At 43.0% G+C, this 21,422-nt stretch overlaps 1 protein-coding gene across 1 annotated transcript in view; it reads right to left on the bottom strand.

The window, feature by feature from the left end:
• The window catches only part of IL31RA (interleukin 31 receptor A), a 49,913-nt gene that overhangs the window by 7,796 nt on the left and 20,695 nt on the right, over positions 1–21,422 (bottom strand). Inside the window, exons 4-9 of the mRNA XM_063087859.1 lie at positions 16,027–16,178; positions 10,690–10,855; positions 6,940–7,019; positions 4,382–4,598; positions 1,814–1,996; positions 808–909 (exon numbers count right to left, since the gene is read on the bottom strand). Coding sequence (XP_062943929.1) covers positions 808–909; positions 1,814–1,996; positions 4,382–4,598; positions 6,940–7,019; positions 10,690–10,855; positions 16,027–16,178 — 900 coding nt within the window. The remainder of the gene's footprint in view (positions 1–807; positions 910–1,813; positions 1,997–4,381; positions 4,599–6,939; positions 7,020–10,689; positions 10,856–16,026; positions 16,179–21,422) is intronic.

Genomic DNA, 21,422 nt, shown 5'->3' with positions numbered 1-21,422 from the left:
CACACACACACACAGAATTTGCTTACAAAGGATGTGCTGCTGAACCACACCCAACTGGACCCAAGGTGAGGGCCCTGACCAAACTATTCTATTTTCTGAAAAAGTACGAAACTGATAAATCAACTTGCTTGAAAAACTGGTTTTCTGGAGTCATCCAAACAAGAAGAGAAGCAGGGTCAAAGACCACAGAAAAAGCACTTTCTTATAGACCACTCGCTCCAATTTGGCACACAGCCCTTTCACTTATATCTGTAAAGTATAGCCATTATCAAATAGTTGAAGAATATGCCTCCATGGGCTGCCTTTGAGTGGCAGGAGATATGTTCCAGTGTTCAATCTGGAAGCTGTTAACTTCCAAAAAGACAAAATTAGTCTGAGCAATTCATCAATAAAGCCCTTGCTTATTGCTACACAATTAAAAATAATCTTTTTAACATCCTCACTTATGATTAACTCTGAAGGCTCCCTAAGTTGGTCTTAATTAAATGTTAATTATGGTTGCAGTTCTATTTGCACTGTTTCTTTGTGATTTTGAGCAAGTTATATGACCTCTCTGAGCATCGATTTCCCATTTTTGAAATCAGGAGAATAGACTTGATGACCTCTGCCTATCTCAGCTTTGAAATTCAGTGAATCTATAGCCTGACCCCAATCGTGCTGAACATTCATAGCTTGCTACAAGATGAAGGGGCAGCGCAACTAGACCCCAAGACAACCAAGAATGAGCTACAGGCATTCACAGCATCATCTGAATGTCAGACCGGCCCCAGTGTTTTCTTTTCCCCACAGGGTCTTGTCCATACATACTGCCTTCTTTAACATAAGCCTGGATGGAATATGGCTCGCCCACTTGGTCTTGCAACACTGGATACACAGAGATGTTATAGCACTGGAAAGGTTTTAATTTATCTGTGAGAAAGAAAGAAAAAAATAAGCATAAGTTCAGAGCATGGCAGAGTGGAAGGAATGCTGAATTAAGAGTAATGACCTAAGACTTGTGGAAGATATTCATTTCCCTACAGTTTCCACATCTGGAAAATAAGGAGGTTAGGTTGGATGGTCTCTAACCTCTATTCCTGTTCTAAGACTTTCTAATTAATTCTTAGAACTAAACCCTATACCACTCTAACAAAATTACAGAGCCATCCAGGAAGAGAGAAGTGAGATTTCAGTCCCTTCTCTATCACCAATTTTATCATGTGACTTGGGGGCACTGTGGAATAAAACTTAATCCTCCTGTCAACAGCATTTCACCCTGGAGAATTTCCAGCTCCTCTATGGAGAATTTTCCTGCATCCCTGCATGAGGATAATTCCTAACACAAATGCTATTAAGCATTAAGAAATAGTTGGTATAATAGGGTTGAAAGGAAAAACCTTACTCATGTGTCTTACACTGGGCAGGGACTGTCTTAAAGAGAAGATGGTTCCCTGTATCAACCACCTGGAGAAGGGGCCTTGCTCTTAAACAGGCAGCCAGAACTGAAGGGAGTATCCTAGGTAGGACAGAAGGGATCCACACTCTGGTGTTATCCACAAGATGATCAAGCTATCTTGGAAGGGTTCTCTGATGGTAAATGTTAAGAGGTGTTTTCCACCTGCAGACAGGCCAGAAACCTGGTCTGATACCCACAGCTTTCCAGCCTTGCTGGAAAATGCCAAGAAGCATAATATCATTTCACTAAAATTGCACAAGCCTGTCAAATGTTACTAACCACATGTACAGCTTTGCAGCCAAAGTTAAAGATTTCAAAACTGATGAAAATGAAACTGAATCTTCCACAGAAGGGACTTGTGGGTTCTGCACTGTCTACCTTGCTGAATTGTCCAGTTCCTGGCCCCAGACACAGGTTCCCAGGAAAGGGTAGAAGGCTCTGAGTCCACTTCTGGGAACCACTCCACCATCCACGTGTCCACCTCTGGAACAGAGCTCTGCCACTCCACCACCAGCTGGTCCGAGGCAAGGCAGGCCCACATGACCTCAATGCACCGAAATGCTGAAAGGAGACAAAAGTACCCAAATGCACCAACCACACTGGCATCCACTCACCACCCAAACTATAAAAGAAGGTCCAAATTCACGATTTTTATTGCGCCTCCCCTGATGGTGCTGTTTTCACCCCTTGTATTGTATCTCTTTTCCTTTTCCAACACCTTGATGATTAAGCACCTCCTTAATCTTCCTTTATCTCCCCAAAACTGACCTGTTTCCAGAAAAGGATCTCACTAGAGACCTGATGACGAAAAAGACTTACCTTCCACAGGAGTCTCTGCAAGTCAAAAGGAAAGCAAACCTGAGACAAAGAATGAATCTCCCAAGGTAGAACTGGCACCAGTAATTCTGTGGCTGGGAAGCTGGGAGATGGTGACCCTAAAATCATACCAGGGAGATGTCTTTACATTTTAACTCTCTAGGCTGGCCCTAAACAAACTGAATATGGGTTTGTATCCTCAAGACAGCAAGAACTGTGTTTGTGCCAGAAAGATAAGGACACACCCATCCAAAGCACCTAGCTATGGATCAATATGTAAATAGCAACATTTTCTGCAGGACTAGTAAACTCATCTCTGGACACAAGCCACAGGAGTTCCTTTGATAGAAAAGTTGAACACGTGGCTTCAAATTCAATATCTGGGATTTAATCAGAATCAGAGAGATAGCTTATTGAAAATATTCTGAACACACAGAAGAGAGGAGAACCATATGGAGGTGCAATGAGGCAGAGACAAGAGCCTGAAGGGGGTGGGTCTTAGAAATTACAGGGCATGGCTCTCCCCTCTCACCCACTTCTTGCCACCCACAACCCACCTGTAGCTCTCTTAATCCTGTTCGTGACGCCAGTTGTAAAGCTAGGCGACCACGTCAGTTGTGGTGCTGTTTTACCTGCTGGTAATCCTGCTGACTGGGCTGATTGTTGAGCTAGGGCTAGGTCTGGAGCTCCCAGACCCCTCAAGCCCATTCACAGACTGGGTCACAAACCCTTCATATGCCAGGCTGGGTCACCAGACCCCTTACATGCAGGTCTATGAGCTAGGTAACTGGCCAAAAGGTCCTTGGAGCCATAGGCTGGAAAGCATGGCTGTGCCGGGCAGGTACCTAAGGCAGACGCCCACCCGCCCGCCTTCTTCACTAAAACTACTCTCTCCTCTCTTTCTTTCTTTCTTTCTCTCTCTCTCTCTGAAGAACACAAGAACAGCAACAAAACTAAAAAGATACATTGGCGCACATGCACACTAACTCCACACACACACACACACACACACACACACACAATTTGCTTACAAAGGATGCTGAACCACACCCAAATGGACCCAAGGCGAGGGCCCTGACTAAACTATTCTATTTCCCCAACACCACCGAAGCCTTCAAAACTAGAATCCATGGCAGGTGTGTTTCAGTGAACATTAAAGACAGTCCTGGATGAGAGCAGTAGAGGAGATGGTGTCCCACAAAAAAACTAAAAACCTTCTTGAAGCTGAAAGCCTAGACCAAATGTAGGAATTTGGGGTGGGGGCTAGGGATATGGCATCCTGCTGTTCCTAGGCAACAAGCCCCAGCAGACTGTGTGCTGTAGGTCAAATGTGTCTCCCAAAGGTTCACATATTAAAAACTTGATCTCCACTGTAACAGTGTTAAAAGAGTGGGAAATCCAATTACGGTATTTGAAAAGTGGGGTCTTTGAGAGGTGTTTGGATCATGAGGACTATGCCCTCACGAATGGATTGATTTATTTTTGATAAATAAAGCAGGGAAGAGGAAATCTATTGCCTGCAATTCCTTGAATAAGAATCAAAGAAGATATTTTATTCCAAAAAACAGGATGTAAAATACAAGTTTGCCTGGGAGCGGTATTACAAACTGCTTCATCAGAAGTGAAATGAGCAATTTATCGGCAAGTATAAATGTCAGAATTTTTCCTAACTTAGCAATCAGATGCAAGCGGGGAAAGGAGGAAAAAGGAACGTGAGCATTCGACCAAGGCTGGGGACTGGTTAATACCCATCTGTGGGGGAAGCGTGTGAAAGAGGCTTGAGCCACTGAGGACAAATGTGACAAAATAGACACTTCTACATCACTTAACCCAGGTGACATGTACTTAGACCAAAACAAATAAAAGTTGCATGTAGAACCCCTAGGCTTATGACTTTTATTATGTGACTTATGAAGTCTCTGATTTTTAACACAGGTTTTGTCCCACAGGAACTTTACTTCTAGGTCTCATTAATTACCAGCAGATTCTGTTTTCCTCACCACAACCTAAACATTCCCCACTCCATTTGCATTTGGACTCAAGAGAAACAGCTACCCGAGAGGATAGGAACTGCTCCTTGTCCCATTGGAGGAACCAGGCACATAAGTAAGAAGTTTACGCTCTACTTACACTTTTCATAAATAGCTGGAATCCTCAGAGTGGCCACAGGAGACTCTCCAAGAGAATTATAAGAAATCACAGACACCCAGTAGGTCTCGCCTCCCAGATGCAGTTCGAGCTGCTGGTTAGTGGTGTTCATTGTCTCTGTGAGGTTAGTATTGTTTTCCGGAAAGTACCATACGTTGTAGCCAAGGGTTTTCTCCAGGACTGGGGCTCCTCTTGCCTTCTGAACCCAGAGGCATATTGCCAACAACAGAAAAAGAAAGGCATGGAGACAGTGAAAAGTGGTGAGGATGGGGAGTGAGGGTAATGTGAACTATTAGATGCTAAAGTGCAATCAGGTAATTACCCCCCAGGGATGAATAACATACCCGTGCTGTGATATTAACCCTTAAAGTGCCAGAAGAGGGGATTTACTAACTGGTACCTTGATATAAACCCTTAACCTGAGTCTAATTCCACTAGGCTAAACTAAGAGAATGCCCAAACCAGTGTAAGCAAGCCACCCTTATTTCTGCTTTTATCTTATTTCCTTATTTATCTTATGCTCCGAGGTGTTCCCTCTAGCCAATCCCAAGTCTGTTCTGGCCCTGGGTCATCTCTTGCCTGGAAGTCTCCAACGGTTGGAAAGTATCTATGCCCTGCGTCTTTTATCTCCACATCTCCCCCTCTGAGGAGGAAGCCAGCTTCCCTGGATGAGACACCCTAGCCAGGCATCCCAGCTAGGAGGACTAAAACATTCAGGGCTGCCCTACCAGTCCCAAACCTTTGGTGAGAAGCTTACCCCGAGGGCTCCAAGCCAAACTCTTATTTTCAGCCCTGAACTTGGGCCACTAATCAGAGGTTTTACCTAGGAGCCAGGATGCTGAGTGTTTCCCAGGAATTACAGGGCTTCTCTGTTGTTCACTTTCTGTTACTGATTACACACACGGATGGAGCAGAATGACTGAACGTAATGTCAGACAGGACTTTAGAAGTCATTTCGTTCCACTGCCTTCCCAGTTCAGAAATTTCCTCTACATCAACCATGGCATAAAAGGTTAGTGACTAAGAGCCTTTTATTTGTCAAGACAACCTATTCTCTTTTGAAAATAACAGCTTTATTGAGGAATAATTCACATTCCATAAAATTCACTGTTTTAAAGTGTACATTCAATGGTTCTTAGCATACTCACAGTGTACAACCATCATCACTATCTAATTTTAGAGCTTTTTAGTACATTCTTTTTTAAACAACTCAAATGCTTAGCAAACTCTCTCCTCTTGATGCAAAAGGAAGACCAGTCCCCAGCCAAGGGGGAGGAGGAGGGCATTGGAGCCCATCTCACCTACTTTACAGGTTGGCCTACTTGACCCTCACCCGCTGCTGTGTAGCTAAGATGACATGTGGGTAAGTGTCACTGCTTGCTTTCCTCCCCCAACAATGTGTTGACAGAGTGATCTCTTTTCACCCTTGGTGACTGAGAAAGAAACCACAACATCTGGGATTGATTCTCAAATTTTTCCAGCGCCACTGGCTGGGCCTTCCCACGCCTGCTGCTTCTTGTAACCTGCCTGTGTCCTGCAGCTCCAGGTGGGTGAAGGGAGAGGGGCAAAGGCAGGAGGGTGCTCCAAGCCTGAAGTGACTGGGAATGAAATGTCATCTCGTAAAGAAGGGCAATTTCTTTTTATTTATTTATTTATTTATTTTTAAATTTTGTCGATATACAATGTGGTTGCTTATTGTGGCCCATTACTGAAACCTCTCTCCCTCCTCCCTCTCCCCTCTCCCACCCAACAAGAAGGGCAATTTCTACATTTTCAAATGGATTAAACTTGCCTGGACTTTAACAAGTGTCAGATAACATGCTAAGTACCTCCTAAGAATTCTGGAGACATATTAAAAAGTTACAGCATCTCCCTCCTCCCCTCTTTCTTCTCCCAACTTCCCCATCTTTTCTCTCCCGTTTCCTGTGTCTTTCTCTCTATTTGCTCTTTTCCTTTCCTGTTTATTCCCTCTTCCCCCTCCTTTTCTGTTCCTTTTCCCACTTTCTCTTATTTCCTCCTTTCTCCTCTTCTCTGCCTTAGCTACCTGCCTTTTCCTTCTCCTCCTAGAAAGGATCATCTGGCCCCTCTTCTGACTTTGCACTCCACTGTCCCAGGACATGTGTACCACATATGTTGGCGATGATCTGAGGATACACCAGTGAGCTGGCCCCCAGTCAGTGCTCTTCTCAGACATGAGGTGGGGCTACAGGGTCTCCAATTGCCTTCCAGTGGAGGGCAGCCAGTGATGGCTTCCTCCGGAAGGTCGTAATGCCTCCTGCACCTGCACTTTCTACCTCCCCCAAATGTTAACATTTCAGACCAAAGAAGAGGGGGGCCAGGGTCTGTAATGCATATTCGGGCCACCTGTGAGGTAACCTTTGGGGCTTTTTTTAGTTGGATAACCATTGTGAGACTGGGGCATCATAAAGCCCTCTAGGGAAGGAAATTCAGGAGGCAAAATGTCAAAAATCACAGTTTTTGGAGGGGTTAGAGAGCAAGGGTTTTTCAACAGGAAAAAAAATAGCCCAGAGGGAGGTCACCTTCCACAACAACTGCACTGGCCTTCTTCCATCCACCTCGGCTGGTCTCAGGACTCTCCACAGATCCAGGCCGTATGGAGCTGTCAGGAACAAGAGTGAAGTGGTCAACCCAGAGAGAAGGGAGTTGCAACAGGAGATGGGGAGAGTGTGCTGGGCAGTCAGGAAAGATCTGCTTGAGGGAGCCAGTGAGAGTAAGGTGGAGAGTGGAAGGATGGCAGTCCTATAATGACCAACGAGGCCTTCATTTTGTGGTTGAAGGATTTAAATCAACCAAAGGTAAAAAATAAAACTGTTCTTGGGTCTGATGACTTAATACAAGGTTTTAAAAAAAAAGTACAATAGACACCACTGTAATATAATTTATCACCCAAATCCAGATTAAAATGTGAACATCTCATGTCCTCTAAGATATAACATCTATATCTTAAAAGATACATTAAAGCTAGGAGTGACACAGATAACAGATAAGGAGGGGTGTGTGTATATAATCTATACCATATCTACTTCCAAAAAGGATGAAACTGCATACTAAACGGTGTGGTTATGCATACTAAAATATGGGAGTACCCAAAGCAAAGAGTTCTAAAGAACTGTCCAGAAGGCTAGTAGCCTGTAATTTGGAGAGGAGAGAAAATGTCCCTAATTGAAGCTGCAGTTGTTGCACTCTGAATGTAATGTTATAAAATATAAGAAAAAAATTAAATGAGAAAGGAACAGTGAAATAATCTTCACTGAGTCTCTCCCTGTAAACTTAATGCTGGCAGGAAAAGTAGAAACAATCATGTTCAGTCACATAGCTCTCATGGCCTGATAAAAATGAAACAGAAATTCATATGAAGAGGCAACTATTTTCTGGCTATGGACACTAAATTTATAAATGGAATTTGTCACGTAGATACTCTCAAAAAGGACACAGGGTTACATAAAGGCCAACATCTGCAATCCCAGTTGAGAAAAGCACAAAAATACTATTGCATACATGCATTTCTCATAGTTGTCTTCTATAAAACACAACGGCATAAATCCTGACTCATCCCTTTCCCCAGTAAACAACACAGTCTAAGACAACATAGTCTAAGAATTCAGGCTTCTGGTGATCTAACTGTATAGGCATAAAGCTTACAAAAACAAAGAATTTTCTTGACACTTGATCTCTGGACTAGGTCTCTAAAATACTACATCTCAAGCAAGTTTTGGTCAGGGGTGGATCACTGGCAATTTATAGTTGAATGTTCTGACATGCATCTGAAATGTTAAAATGCTGAGATGATGATTAAAGAATGACCCACACACGTTAGCCATGAGAGGAAAGCAAAGAGTCCTAAAGAACTGTCCAGAAGGCTAGTGGCCTGTAATTGGGAGAAGAGAGGAGATGCCCCTAATTGAAGCTGCTGTTATTGCACTCTAAATCTTTTCTTGAGGAAGTCACATGGTTAGAGATAATGAAATCAGGACCACAAAGACTGAGGTTCACCACTCGGGCCAAGATCTAAACTATTTTAGTACTGAGAGATTGTCTTCAGGGATCTTTTTAACTTTAGGTGATTGGGTATCTTAAAGTGAAATTACTGAATTCCAACTAAAGTTGGAATAGAAAAAATATACCAAAGGGCAATTAAGTCAGTAACTTGTTTTGTCATCAGTGGAGAGTCACATTTCTACAACTACTTGTACAGAAGCCAAAGTGTGGATAACACAGTCTAGCTGTTAGGACCAGGGTCTTCCAATAAGATCTAATTCCATCTAAATTGCTTTTAAGTAGACTGGAACTGTTTAGTCTTTACATATGACTTCATCTGAATTCCACTGAGCTCTGCCAGTTTTCTTATTTCCCAAAGGTCTTTACTGAATTGGAAGAGAGAACAGCCAGTACTCAACTTTCTCAGACAGGGAGCAACAGGCTAGTTTCAGCCTGTCTACAAGCCAAGTCTACAAGTTTCTCCCAGAAGACAGCCTTAGCTCAAGGCTACGAAGTCATTAGACCTTCATAGGTTACCCACAGAATTAGAGGGAATCACTCTGTCTCTAACTTGCAGAATCTTTCTGTTCCAGTCATGTGGAAAGTCAAACTCAGGGATAAATAATATTGATAATTAAGAAAAATCTAAAGACAAAGTGTTCATTACAATTCAGTCCTAAATATTCATCTCAAAGATGATATAGGCAAAAATAAACTTACTATTAAATAATCATTCCAGGAACTTGATTAGAAATATATAAGTGAAATTCTCCTTAAATTTATCTCATAAGCAGCCATTTAGTTTTAGTAGATGGTGATAACGAATGAGTTTAATTGCACATTTTCTTCTTTCATTAAAATGGCCACTATTTCCTGCAGATATGGTCCAAAGAGAAACAGTGTGCCCAATATAGACTTCCCACAGATGCAGCTGTTAGTAAAACCATTGTCTGACTAGCATGTAAATCTTCTACAATTATTATAGCCAACTTTTCATTAAGCATGAGTTGATAATGGATTTGCAGTTCAAACAAAGGGGGGGAAATAATAACTCTATATCTGTGGGGAAAAAAAACAAAATTAAAATTTTCCAAATCAGCCAAAATATCTACATATTCAAAGGCATCACTTGTCTGGACTGATACAGTAATAATCTAATTCTATATTGTTTCTATTACCATATGGGTATCCCCACAACCACCAGTAATCAGACACATACAGGTAACCTTATTAAAACCCAACAACAATATGCTAACTTTTAGCAAGTGTCACTGTATTAAGCATTTTACCTGAATTATCTCATTTAATTCCACAGCCCTATAATTAGATATAGCAATATTTCTATTCCCATTTCTGAAGCACAGAGAAATAAAGCAACTAACAAACAGCACAGGCTTTTAAGTAATAAAGCCAGGATCGGGATCAAATTATATCTGTATCACGTAGCAAGTAGACATTTAAATGATTAAATGTAAGTAAGTAACCCTAATAATCAATATGCTGAAATCCAAAAGAAAATAGATAGTGCTGCATATTCAACTTGGAAGTTTTCAAACAGTTAGAAGATTTGAGGTGGTGTGTATTAAACAACTGGCACTTCATCATATAAGAAAGAAAGAAACGGTTTATGAATTGGAAAAAAAGTAGGCACTATCATAAACTCAGTTTTAAAAATTAAGTTCCAATATGGAAAGGGGGGATAGTGAGGAAACTGAGGCTTAAAGATTAGGTATCCTGCCCAAAGTCACTCCAGGGCCAGGCTGGGATTTAAGCCACACCCACTGACTAGAAGCACTGTTCTTGATGGCCACACTTGATGCACGGTAAGCCTCAATCAATGCGTGATTCTTGTCTCTTTCCTTCCCTCACTGTCATTAAAGATGTGATCTTTCTTTCTTTCATTAGCTATACCTTTATTTTTTTTAGTAGCAGTTCCAGAGTGTACTACATATATCTTCAACTCATCATAGAACACCTTTAAATGATATGATACCCTTTTACATATAGTATAAGAACCTTATAAGAATATGAAAGATGAGGTCCTTTGCCTTTGGGGCATAAGTAACTAACAACTTCAGAGGAGCACAGGCTCACTCCTGGGGGGTTAGGTGGGTACATGACTGCCTGTGGAGAGGGACCATGCAGATCCCCAGGCCCCTGGATTCCATGATTCCCAAGCTCAGCACTTGGGAGCCACCACAACCCACCAATAATAATAAAACCCACCAAGGCCAGGCCTAGGCAGCCCCACGCTGGAGCAGGCAGAAAGGGAATTACAGGAAGCAGCTTGCCTTCCTCCTTGGTTGTTCCCACTTTTTCTTGGCTCCAGTCACTCCAGAACGTTGATTCCTCGGCCACGCATCGCAGAGCTACGACATATTCTGTAAAAGCCTGAAGCCCTGTGAGGTTGTAGGCTTGGTTGGTATTCATATAGCCCTGGGTGAAGTTGACTTCCATCTACAAAACAAAGACAACCCTGAGTGGAAATGGAGACAGCCTCTTTTATCTTTCCATTTTTCCTCTTCACTCCACAAGGATTTTACGTTTTCAGAACTAGTAACGCTCTCTCAAATTTTAAAATGTATCATTTTCATAAATAAACCTCTACACGTGCCTAGGAACAATTTGCACCTAAATAGATGTGAATTGTCCCATGAACCACCACCTCCCTCCCCATTACCTATCTCTAAGCTTGTGGGACAGAAATTCCTGCCTCTGGGCCGGGTCTGAATGAGCAGAGCCCTCGCTGTTCTGGAAGATGCAAGGCAGAGCCCTCTGACCAGGGCAAGGGCCTCAGCTTAAACTCATAAACGGTTAACACCTAGAGATACAGCCTCACAGAACAGCAAGGACAGAGACCTTATCAGCATCGAGTTCAATCCTCATGTCACAGACAAGACCCAGGAAAGTTAAGTGACCATGGACAACCTCAGTGTTTGTGACCAGCAGATCTAAGCCCAGAACACAGATTTCTTCACTCCTAGGCTCTTTCCCTTTACCCAAATATTCCATTTCAAACTGTTGGTCTTTGAGTGACCAGTCAACCTGCTAAAAGTCTCAACAGCCTGGACGCTCTCTTAGGGAGGGGAGAGGTAAATAAATCAGTTCTCTTCTCTTGATGTCAGTTTCTCATTAGTTAAATGAGGGTATTGCTTTATAAAATCTCTAGAGTTCCTTCTGGGTCCAGCCCCTCCAAGAAAAACTAAAAATTTAGCTATTCCTTTCTGAGCACAGTTGTTGTTGCTACAATATAAACTTTTAGCTGTTGGCTTATAAAACTTATTTTGAGTTGATTAATAAAAATAAACTGCACTAACAGATATGTCCATTTCGTTGGTATGCACACAGCACATTCCTATGGAACCCTGCAAGAGAAGGGAGTCTTGATTTTTCATAGGTGTATGTAACAGCTGTGACAATAAGTACCTAATTCCAGGTCCCGGGCCTAAAGGAGTTTGGGCAAAAGGAGGATGTATGTTTGTGGCCGAAAGCTGAGCATCAGCTGCCAATGGACACTTCTGAACTCCCAGCCTAGTGAGGTGCAGCAAGGAGGAGGGTCCAGAGGTGATGGCAGTTTCACTGCTGAATCCCAGGTTCCCTGAGCATCCTCTTCCAAATAGTCCCTGGAACCTCTGGGGCAGCAGACTAAGATTGTGAGGAGCATAACTTGGTACAATCCATCATTAGTTATGGGATCCAGTTGGAACAGGATTAAGATGGTTAGGAGAAGGCCAACCACATGGTGCCCACCCTATGTAATTCAAAATAAAAGTAATACCAATCCATACGACAAGGGTAAGGAAGTCTAACAGAAGCTCTATTTTACTTTTCATGCTTTTAAAAATATAAAATATTCTTTTTTTTCATCTTTCTAATTTTTCCTCCTGGTTTGCTCTTACCCTCAGCACGACTGGCCCACTTGGTAGTTCTCACGACATTCTTACTCAGAAAGCTCTGCCTAATGTAGCCACAAAAGCCTGTTCTTCTCAGCCCCAGCCTCAGAGGAAACAAGAAAGCTTTCAGTCTTTCAAAGAATGTGCCTTTAACAGTCCTTTTATCTTGGCTTTTTGTCCAGGCTATGTGCCTTTGGCCTTCACAGGGTCCAGGATCAACTGATCCTTCATATACAGGCTTAGATCTAAAATTTTCCCGGGCTGGCCAGTTGGCTCATTTAATTAGGGTACAGTGCTGATAACATAAATGTCAAGGGTTCGGATCCCTGTACCAGCCAGTTGCCAATAAAATAAAATAAAATAAAATTTCCCCAACTCAACGCAGACAATGGAATTCTAGCAAATCACTAATTAGCGTCCTCAGGTTTGTTTCCAACCATCTATGCTTTCTGCCAATTCCTAGCTTACCCAAAGTGTTTGTCTTAAGAGATAAGTCAGAAGTTTTGGTGCAAAGCCTCAACCAAACTTTTAAAATAGTCTTGAGATCCTTTTCAAGGATGTTCCTATGATTTCATTATATAAAGATGCAACCTCTGTAGACTAGGGCCAGAGGAAGGTTTGGAGGTTGCTGAAGTATGGTCACATAAATGACGAACTTCGAATCAGAAAACTTGGGCTTAGGTTTACAACTTACAAGCCCTGGGATCTTGTTTGAGCTCTCTACATCTCAATTTCCTAATCTATAAAAAATGGGGATAGCAATGTGTCATATATAGGATATTTTCAAGGATTAAATAATTTGGGGTATAAGAAAGCACTTTGTAACCCATATAGCATCATACAAATATGGGTCTTGTTATATGTACATGTTGAAAGCTTAGGATTGATTTTACATGGTTTAGTTTAGTTAAACAAACATTTATTGAGCACAGGCATGTGCCAGACAAAGGGAAAACACAGATGAAAAATAAGGTCCCTGCATCTGAGGAACTTACAGTCTTATAGGGGAGAGACAAATTTGAATAAGTCAATTGTTAAGTACAATGACAGAGGCACGCAGTGGAGAGGCACCTAGCTCAGGCTCTCAGAAGGAAATTTGTCAGCCCTGAATTCTGAAAGATGAATAGGTGGGGGCAGAAGTACAAAAGAAGAGGGTGTTCTAGGCAGAGGGATGGAATATTCAGACAACATAATGCAAGGCAAACAAGCAATTCAGAATTACTAGAGAAGCAAGGGCAAGGTGAGCAGTGATGTTGCAGGGGTCAGTAGGGGCCAGGTCTCTGAGGGTTAAGGATTTAGACCTTTTCCGATCAACAGTGGGAACCACTGATGGAAGGCTGGGATGGGTTGAGTTGGGTTGGGTTTAGAACTGAAGAGACTTGCTTGCATTTGAAAGCTGAAAGAAGAGAGAGGGCACTGGCTGCACATTCCACCTTACTTCCCACATCTGCCAGGAGAACAGGAGGAAGGACATCTTAACTTCAGGAACTGGAAGGAAGGAGGCAAAAAGGAAGATGGTGGGGTGCAGAATGCCAAGAGTTGGAGTGGTTTATGCTTAATGCCCTCACTCAGTGTTGTACATGGTTTGTTTCTCTTGTAGGACCCTATCCAAGCAGCTGTAGTGACTCTGGGCTCAAGCAAATAGAAGGAATCAGGTTTCCTTGCAAACAGATCACCCCAGAAGTTCCTCAGGCTCACTGAGACCATGACATGTGGTATGAAGGAAGATGAGCTTGTGCTGTGCCAGAGACTGCCCTGCTTAAGCGTTCCCTAAACTGCAAATCAATAAGCCAAATGTTACAGGTAGTCAGACTGCAGGAGAATGGTTCCACAGCTGGCTTAGAAAGGAAGCTGGGAGGAGGAGTGACCAACATCACCTCTGAACATAGAATAAGTGAAGCTTAACCAGTTTTCTTTTGTGAAAGAGCTACAGAATAGGAGAGGATGCAGTAGACATGGTGTCTATGAGTTTCCACAAAGGAAAGAGTTTCATATTAGCCTCCAGGACAGGATGGAAAAGGTAGGTTGAATGACTGTCATGGTAATTACACATATTCATAGAAGTCTGAATAAATTACTACACTCAGAGAAGGAGGGGTTGATGTCTCTGGACAGTGTCTACTGGTTTACCACTGGGCACTGATGTAGTCACCATTTTTATTAAGATTAGATAAAGGTATAGAAGTAAGTGTTATTAAATGTGAAGATATTGAAAAGTTAGCAAATAAAAAGTTAACTGTAAGTTTTGGATGACAGAATAAAGATTCTAAGTAGGCTGAAATGATGAATAAAACCAACATGAAGAAATTCAACAGGAAAAAGTAAAATACCTGAACTTAGGTTAAAAACCAACAAATTATAAGATAGTGGCAAGTACTGTTGGGGGTGGTAGTCTGAAAGATTTAATTGGATAGCAGCTGATTAAGAGTCAATCCTATGAGTTACCTGTATCAGCCAGCTGACAAAAAAAAAAAAAAGAGTCAGTCATATGAGGTGCTTACAAAAAAAAAAAAAAAATAGGTGACATAACTTTCAGGCCACATTGATGGAAAAAGGAGAATATCTTCTGGACTTTGAGGTAAGAAAAGATGTCTCAAGACACAAAAAGCAGTGAGCATAAAGGAAAAGTTTGATAAAATTGGGCAGTATTAATATTTAAAAGATCTGTTCATCAAAAGTCACAATTAGGAGAGTGAAAAGGTAAGCCACATAGTGAGAGATGTTTGCAACACAAAAAACAAATAAAAGATTCACAAATAGAATATATAAGGAATGCCTACAAGTCAATTAAAAGATCAGACAGAACATTCAATAGAAAAAATGTGCAAATGGCTTAAACCAGCATCTCATAAAGAAGGAATCCAAATGGCCAATAAACACATCAAAGGGTGTGAAACCCCATTAAAAATCAGGTAAACACAGAGTTAAGTCATGATTCCATTGTATTCATACAATATTACACTACACAGTAATGAAGGTATATAGCCTATATAAAGGACAGCATTACATAGTATGAATGAATCATAAAAAAACAGCATTGAGAGAAAGATACCAGACTTAAAAAAGGACAATGTGATTTCCATTTTTAAGTACCTCATATACGTCTCCTGTGCACTCCATCCTTGGGGTCAAGGAATGAGAGCACAGTCCCTTAAACTATGTTTTTTTTCCAGGGATGCAGGCTTAAATGGCAAAACAATAATAAAATCAAAGTGATTACCATGAAAATCAGGATAACAGTTAGCTCTAAGGGGAGGAGGGGGTGGTCATCTAATTGGGAAAGGGTAAGCAGAAGGCTCTGGCATGCTGGAAATGTTCTACTCTTGACCTCAGTGGTTTTTAAATGAGCACAAATAATTTGTTAAGTTATTTAAGTTTTGTTCACTTTTCTAAATGTGTGTTATACTTCACAATTTTATAATACGCTGACAAAATTAAAAAGTAAAGAACCAAACCACAGAATCTCTGGCAGCCAACATAGACACTAACCAGGATGGGATGCAAAAGTAAATTTCTCACTTTCTCAGATGTTCCTGTGCAGACTGTAAAATGCCTATGGTAGAACACTTTTCCAATCTAAAAGGTCCAAAGGGGAAGCTGGGAAGGAAAGTACTCACTACTTGCCTCTCCTCTGTCTTCAATGTAGAAAGTGAAAAAGATAATTCCAGGTCAACAAAAGTCAATAATTCTCTTCCTCAAGTATTCTAATAGAAATATTATAATGGCATAACTTACCCAGCAGGTACTACTGACTGTCTTGAATCGAAGCATGTATTTTAAATTAGATGAAACAGGTGCCAATGCAGGCCTAATCCATTTTATTTGAACCATTCGTTTGATGCCCAAAACTGGTTTCACACTGTAAATCTCAGGTGGTTCAGTTTTCACTGAAAATAAAAATCATACAGCTTTCATATTTGCAAAGAGTTGAGAAGGTGCTAATGACATCCACCTAAAACTGAAAAAAAATTAACCCAGAAAGGAAATGACAGTGCATATTTTGTGGTCTGCTATATGCAGACAGCATTAGCAAGACAGTGCAAAAGGAATGCCACTCCTACCACCCTGCACCTCCCCCAAAAAGGAATGCCCAATGAAAAGAGGACACATTCTTGCAATTTTTCTGCAAATCAGCCTTTTAGTGATTGGGTCATTATCCCATGTCCAGCAGAAGGGAGGGAAAAAGAGACCACAGGACAAGAAAATGGGCTATTCCCCTTCCCTACTCTCCTCTCCCCTAGGCTTCTCTCTCTTTGACCCCTAGGATGAAGGAATATTCATTAGAAACCACCTCTCATTTTCTTTGCACACTGCAAACACTCTAGCCCCAAATTTCTCTATGAAAATATGTATTTTTCTGGTTATAAAAGTAACATGTGCCTATTACAGAAATTTTTTAAAACAGAGAAAAATACAAAGAAACACTTAAAATCATCAATAATTCTAACAACCAGAGATAACCCTTATTAACATTTTGGTATAATTCTTTTCAGGCTTTTTTTCTATGTAAGTATTTGCATGTCTTTTAAATTGATATTATGCTGAATAAAGCTTTTATTTTCTTAAATAATGATGGATTTTGGACGTGACCGGTGCCATTGTGCACACAATAAGCGCAAAATAGACACCAGGCTTGTCTTCCATTCCAGCACCAAACCGCTCCCCACTTCCCTTTATGAGAAGCCTCGTGACTTAAACAGAAACCCTTTTGCTTCCACAAGGGCGCAGTTCTCCACCCTGGTCCCATAGTTTCCACATTAGCATAATGCCCCTCCTTGATGGTATCAGCTGACCCTTGGCACCCTATATAAGCTCTACCACCCCCACATTTGGTGCTGTCCTCCATTTTGAGGGCAGCCTGGCAGATTCTTTTCCTTTAATAAAGTTTGATTGGTACCTGGCATCTCGGCTCACTTTCTTTCATTATGGTGCCAAAACCCAGGAAGGGTTTTGGCTGATGGTGGTGGACGATCCCCTCTCTCTTGGGTTGATTGGCCCTTGGCCACCCTTCCCAGACCTGCAGAAACCAGGTGCCTCCGGGACTCTCTCCTTTTTGCCATTTCAGACCAATGCATCCAACATCGGCCTCCATTCAGGGTGAGTAACTGGGTCTGTCCTGCCTACTTCTACAAGTTCCCCCAACTACTCTCTACAACTCTGGTCTCTACGAAGCACAGGTGCCTGGCCGAGGGAACTTTTCTCATGCCCCCCAGCTATTGAAGGATGCTTCATTATCTGGTCATGGCTTTTTTCTCTCAAAAAGAAGGTGCACAGGCAAGAGGACACTCTTCGTTGGCACGCTTCTTCTACCAGGATTGACTGCCCTTTCTCACCCTCTAAATGGGATCCTCACAATACAAACCTAGACATCTCATTTTCTACTGTACTCTGCGCTCTATGCCTCTGGGCTGTCTCCTTGACAACCTCTCCGCCTCCAGGGAGACATTAAAACTCAAATGCCTCGTTACAATGGATCCCAGTGGCCACAAGATGGCACTCTCAATTTAGATACTCGTGGAAACAGCAAAGGCTGGAGAGATTCCTTATGATCCAAGACTTCTCCTATCTCTGCTTTCTCTCCCTGTCAAAACTGTCCCACATCTCAAATTCTCCTAGCTCATGCTTGACCTCCCCTTTCTGGACACAGATTAATGTTTTAATCCCTCAGACTACTCTGCTACCTATGCAGGCCACCTCGACTACCTCCTTATGCTTCAAATCCTTCAACAGCCCCTCCACCTTTTCCCTCTCTTTGTCCTCAGCCCCAGCTCCTTTATATCCCCCTCTGTGAAGTGGCTGGGATGGAGGGATTGTCCAAGTTCATGTCCCCTCTTCTCTTTTGGACCTTTCCCAACTCGAAAAATGACTGTCCCCTGAAGACAGGGAGCAGGTCTGGATAGCAGCCCAACAGGCAGATGAGGTACATGTTCAAAATAACAGGCAGCCTGTGGGAGCCATTGCTGTTTCTTGCATGGACCCAAATTAGGACTACCAAGCCAGCCACAGGGATCGGGATCTTTACAGCCTCCAAAGGCTACTCACAAGTCAGTCAATTATGACAAGCTTAGAAAAATCACACAGAGATCCACTGAAAATCCCAGTGAGTTCCTAACCCTCCTCTCTGAGGCTTTACATGAATATACACGTATAAACCCAAACTCTCCTGCAGGCATGGCCCTTTTACACTACCACCTCAATGCAGCTTTCAAGGTTTTTTAACAATAGAAAAAAAGGGGGGTGGGATCATTTTTTAAAAGATCAGGCCAAATACCAACTCCTGGCTAATGCCATCTGAGGCTCAAATACTCCAAAGCCGGCTGCACTGAAGCCACCCGAGAACTGCTCCAAATGTGGTCAACCGGACCACTGGGCATGGGCCTGTTCTAACTCCAGGCCCCCTTCTGGGCTCTGTCCTCACTGCAAACAACCAGGTCACTGGGGGGATTGACTGTTCCACTCGCCAGAGAGGGAGAGGCCCAGTGCCCAACCCACAGCCTTTGGCTTCACAGCCATCCCTACTGGAGCTTCTCGGCTTTGTCCAGGAGGAGGACTGACGATGGCCAGGGCCCAAGGCCCCCATGGAGATCACCATGCATGAGCCCAGGGTAACTCACCTCTTAGCGGGTAAGCCAATCTCTTTTGTCATCAATACAGGGGCCACTTACTTTACCCTTCCTAAATATGCAGGACCAACAATCCCATCCTCTATCACAATAGTAGGGGTCATGGGATCAGCATACTGCCCACGGATCACTCAACCCCTTTCCGGCACCCTACATCATACCCAATTCACACCCAAGTTTTTAATAATGCCTCAATGCCCAACCCCCTTACTGGGACGGGACATTCTTTTCAAATTCAAAGCTACTCTTACCCTAAACACTTTAACTCCAACTACAATACTCCTGTTACAGGCCGCACCCAGACCTGGCCCCTGAGGCTTCCACCCTCCCCTCCCCCTCAGACAAGGTTAATCCTATAGTAGGAGACATTTCTCCCTGCATTGCTATGCACCATTCCCCTATCCTTGTTAAGTTGCAGAACCCCTCTTTATTCCCTGATGTCCCACAATATCCCATCACTAACAAACACCTAATAGGCTTAAAACCCATCACACGCAAATTCCTTTCTTCTCATCTCTTACGGCCTACCCACTCACCTTTCAATACACCCATCCTTCTGGTTAGAAAGCCTAACGGCTCATACCGTTTAGTACAGGACTGATCCTGACACGCACCGTGCCCAACAACTTACTTGGACAGTACTACCTCAGGGGTTTCAGGATAGCCCCTACTTTCTGGCCAGGCCTCAGCTCAAGACTTATCTAAACTTCCTCCAACCTCTAGCACTTTAATACAATATGTGGATGACCTCCCCCTTTGTAGCCGCTCCTATGAGGATTCACAGGCCCACACTGTTGCTCTCCCTAATTTCCTGGGCTCCAGGGGATGTTGAGTGTCCTCCAGCAAGGCCCAAATTTCTTCTCCTTCGGTCACTTACTTGGGAGTCTACCTCACCCCCAACACCAGAGAAATAACCATGGATTGCAAAAGTTTAATTTCTGAACAACTAACTCCCACCACAAAGAGTGAAATTCTCTCTTTCCTGTGGCTTGCAGGATATGTCTGTGTGTGGATTCCTAACTTTGGCTGCTGGCAAAACCACTTTATGAGGCAGCCAAAGGGGATCCTGCCATTCCCTTAGATCCCACAAGGTCCATTCATTCTCCCTTCCAGTGATTAAAAGCTGCTCTCCTCACAGCCCAGCTCTATCTCTCCCAAATCTATCTCATCCTTTTATCCTATACGTCACCAAAACCGAAGGATTGGCAGTCAGGGTTTTGGGACAAGAGGCAAGAGATATTTTCTCCCCTGTTGCATACCTATCTAAACAACAAGACACCACAGCCCGGGGATGGGCCCTCTGTTTATGGGCCGTGGAGGCAGCCACCCTTTTAGCACAAGAAAGCTCTAAACTAACTTTTGGACAACAAAGAGTCAAGACCTTCTTGGCCATAAGGCCAACTCAATTCTCTCTTTCCCGCCTACAACTTATTCAACTTACTTTCACTGAGAATTCCCAATTTTCTTTCAAACCTTGCCCTCCCCTTAAATCCAGCCACTCTCATCCCAAAACACTCACAACCCTTAAAACATAATTGCATGGAGGCTTTAGACCTCTTTCTCAATCTCTTTCCACACATCTCCCTGCATCCCATTACATGGTTCATAGATGGGAGTGCCACCTCCACGCCCACCCCCCAGGTGGGTTATGCCATAGTAAATCTAAGCTATTGAGGCTGTACAACTCCCAAAGGAGGTTGGGGTTATACACTGCAGAGGACACCAAACCTCCTACGACCCCATAGCCCAGGGAAACAAGCTGGAGGATCTAACCACAAAACAGGCTGCTCAATCACCAGGCCCCCACCCTTCCTCTCCTGCTCAGGTCCTTCTCATGGCCCCTACACCCTTATCCCATTACAGACCCCAGGAAATACAACACCTCCAACAGTTGGGAGCACAGAGGAAGGACAACTGGTATAATCTCTCCAGTCGCTATGTCCTCCCTACCACACAAGCTGAGCAAATCCTTTTAAATTTCCATAATTTGGTTCATATAGGCTATGAACCCCTACTATGCCTTCTTCAGCCCTTATATTACTCTCTCCACATGGCCAAATTACTAAAACAAATCACTCAAAACTGTCCTTTGTGTACTCGCTGCTCCAATCAAGGTGGCCTCCAAGTTTGGTCCTTTCCCACCCACCAGGCCAGAGGATACACTCTTGGCCAGGATTGGCAAATTGACTTTACTCACATGCCTCCTCACAAAGGCCACGCTATCTTCTAACCTCAGTAGATACATTTTCAGGTTGGATTGAGGCTTTTCCCAGCACTTCAGAGGATGCTACAGCAGTAACACACGCTCTCACCTCAGAAATCATCCCTCATTTTGGCCTTCCCACCAGTCACCCACTCACCTACAGGCTGCCCCCCCGCAAGCCCACAGGCCTCAGCCCCCTCAAACTTATGTATGGCAGACCCTTCACTCTCACACCTCTCCCTTCCAGCTCATCACCTTTAGGCCAGTATCTCCCTATGCTTTTGCTCATTAGGGATCTTCTTCAG

This window comes from Cynocephalus volans, chromosome 2 (genome assembly GCF_027409185.1).
Source record: "Cynocephalus volans isolate mCynVol1 chromosome 2, mCynVol1.pri, whole genome shotgun sequence".
NCBI lineage: Eukaryota > Metazoa > Chordata > Mammalia > Dermoptera > Cynocephalidae > Cynocephalus > Cynocephalus volans.
The sequence above is the reverse complement of the archived record's forward strand: the minus strand, read 5'-3'. Positions and strand labels throughout refer to the sequence as shown.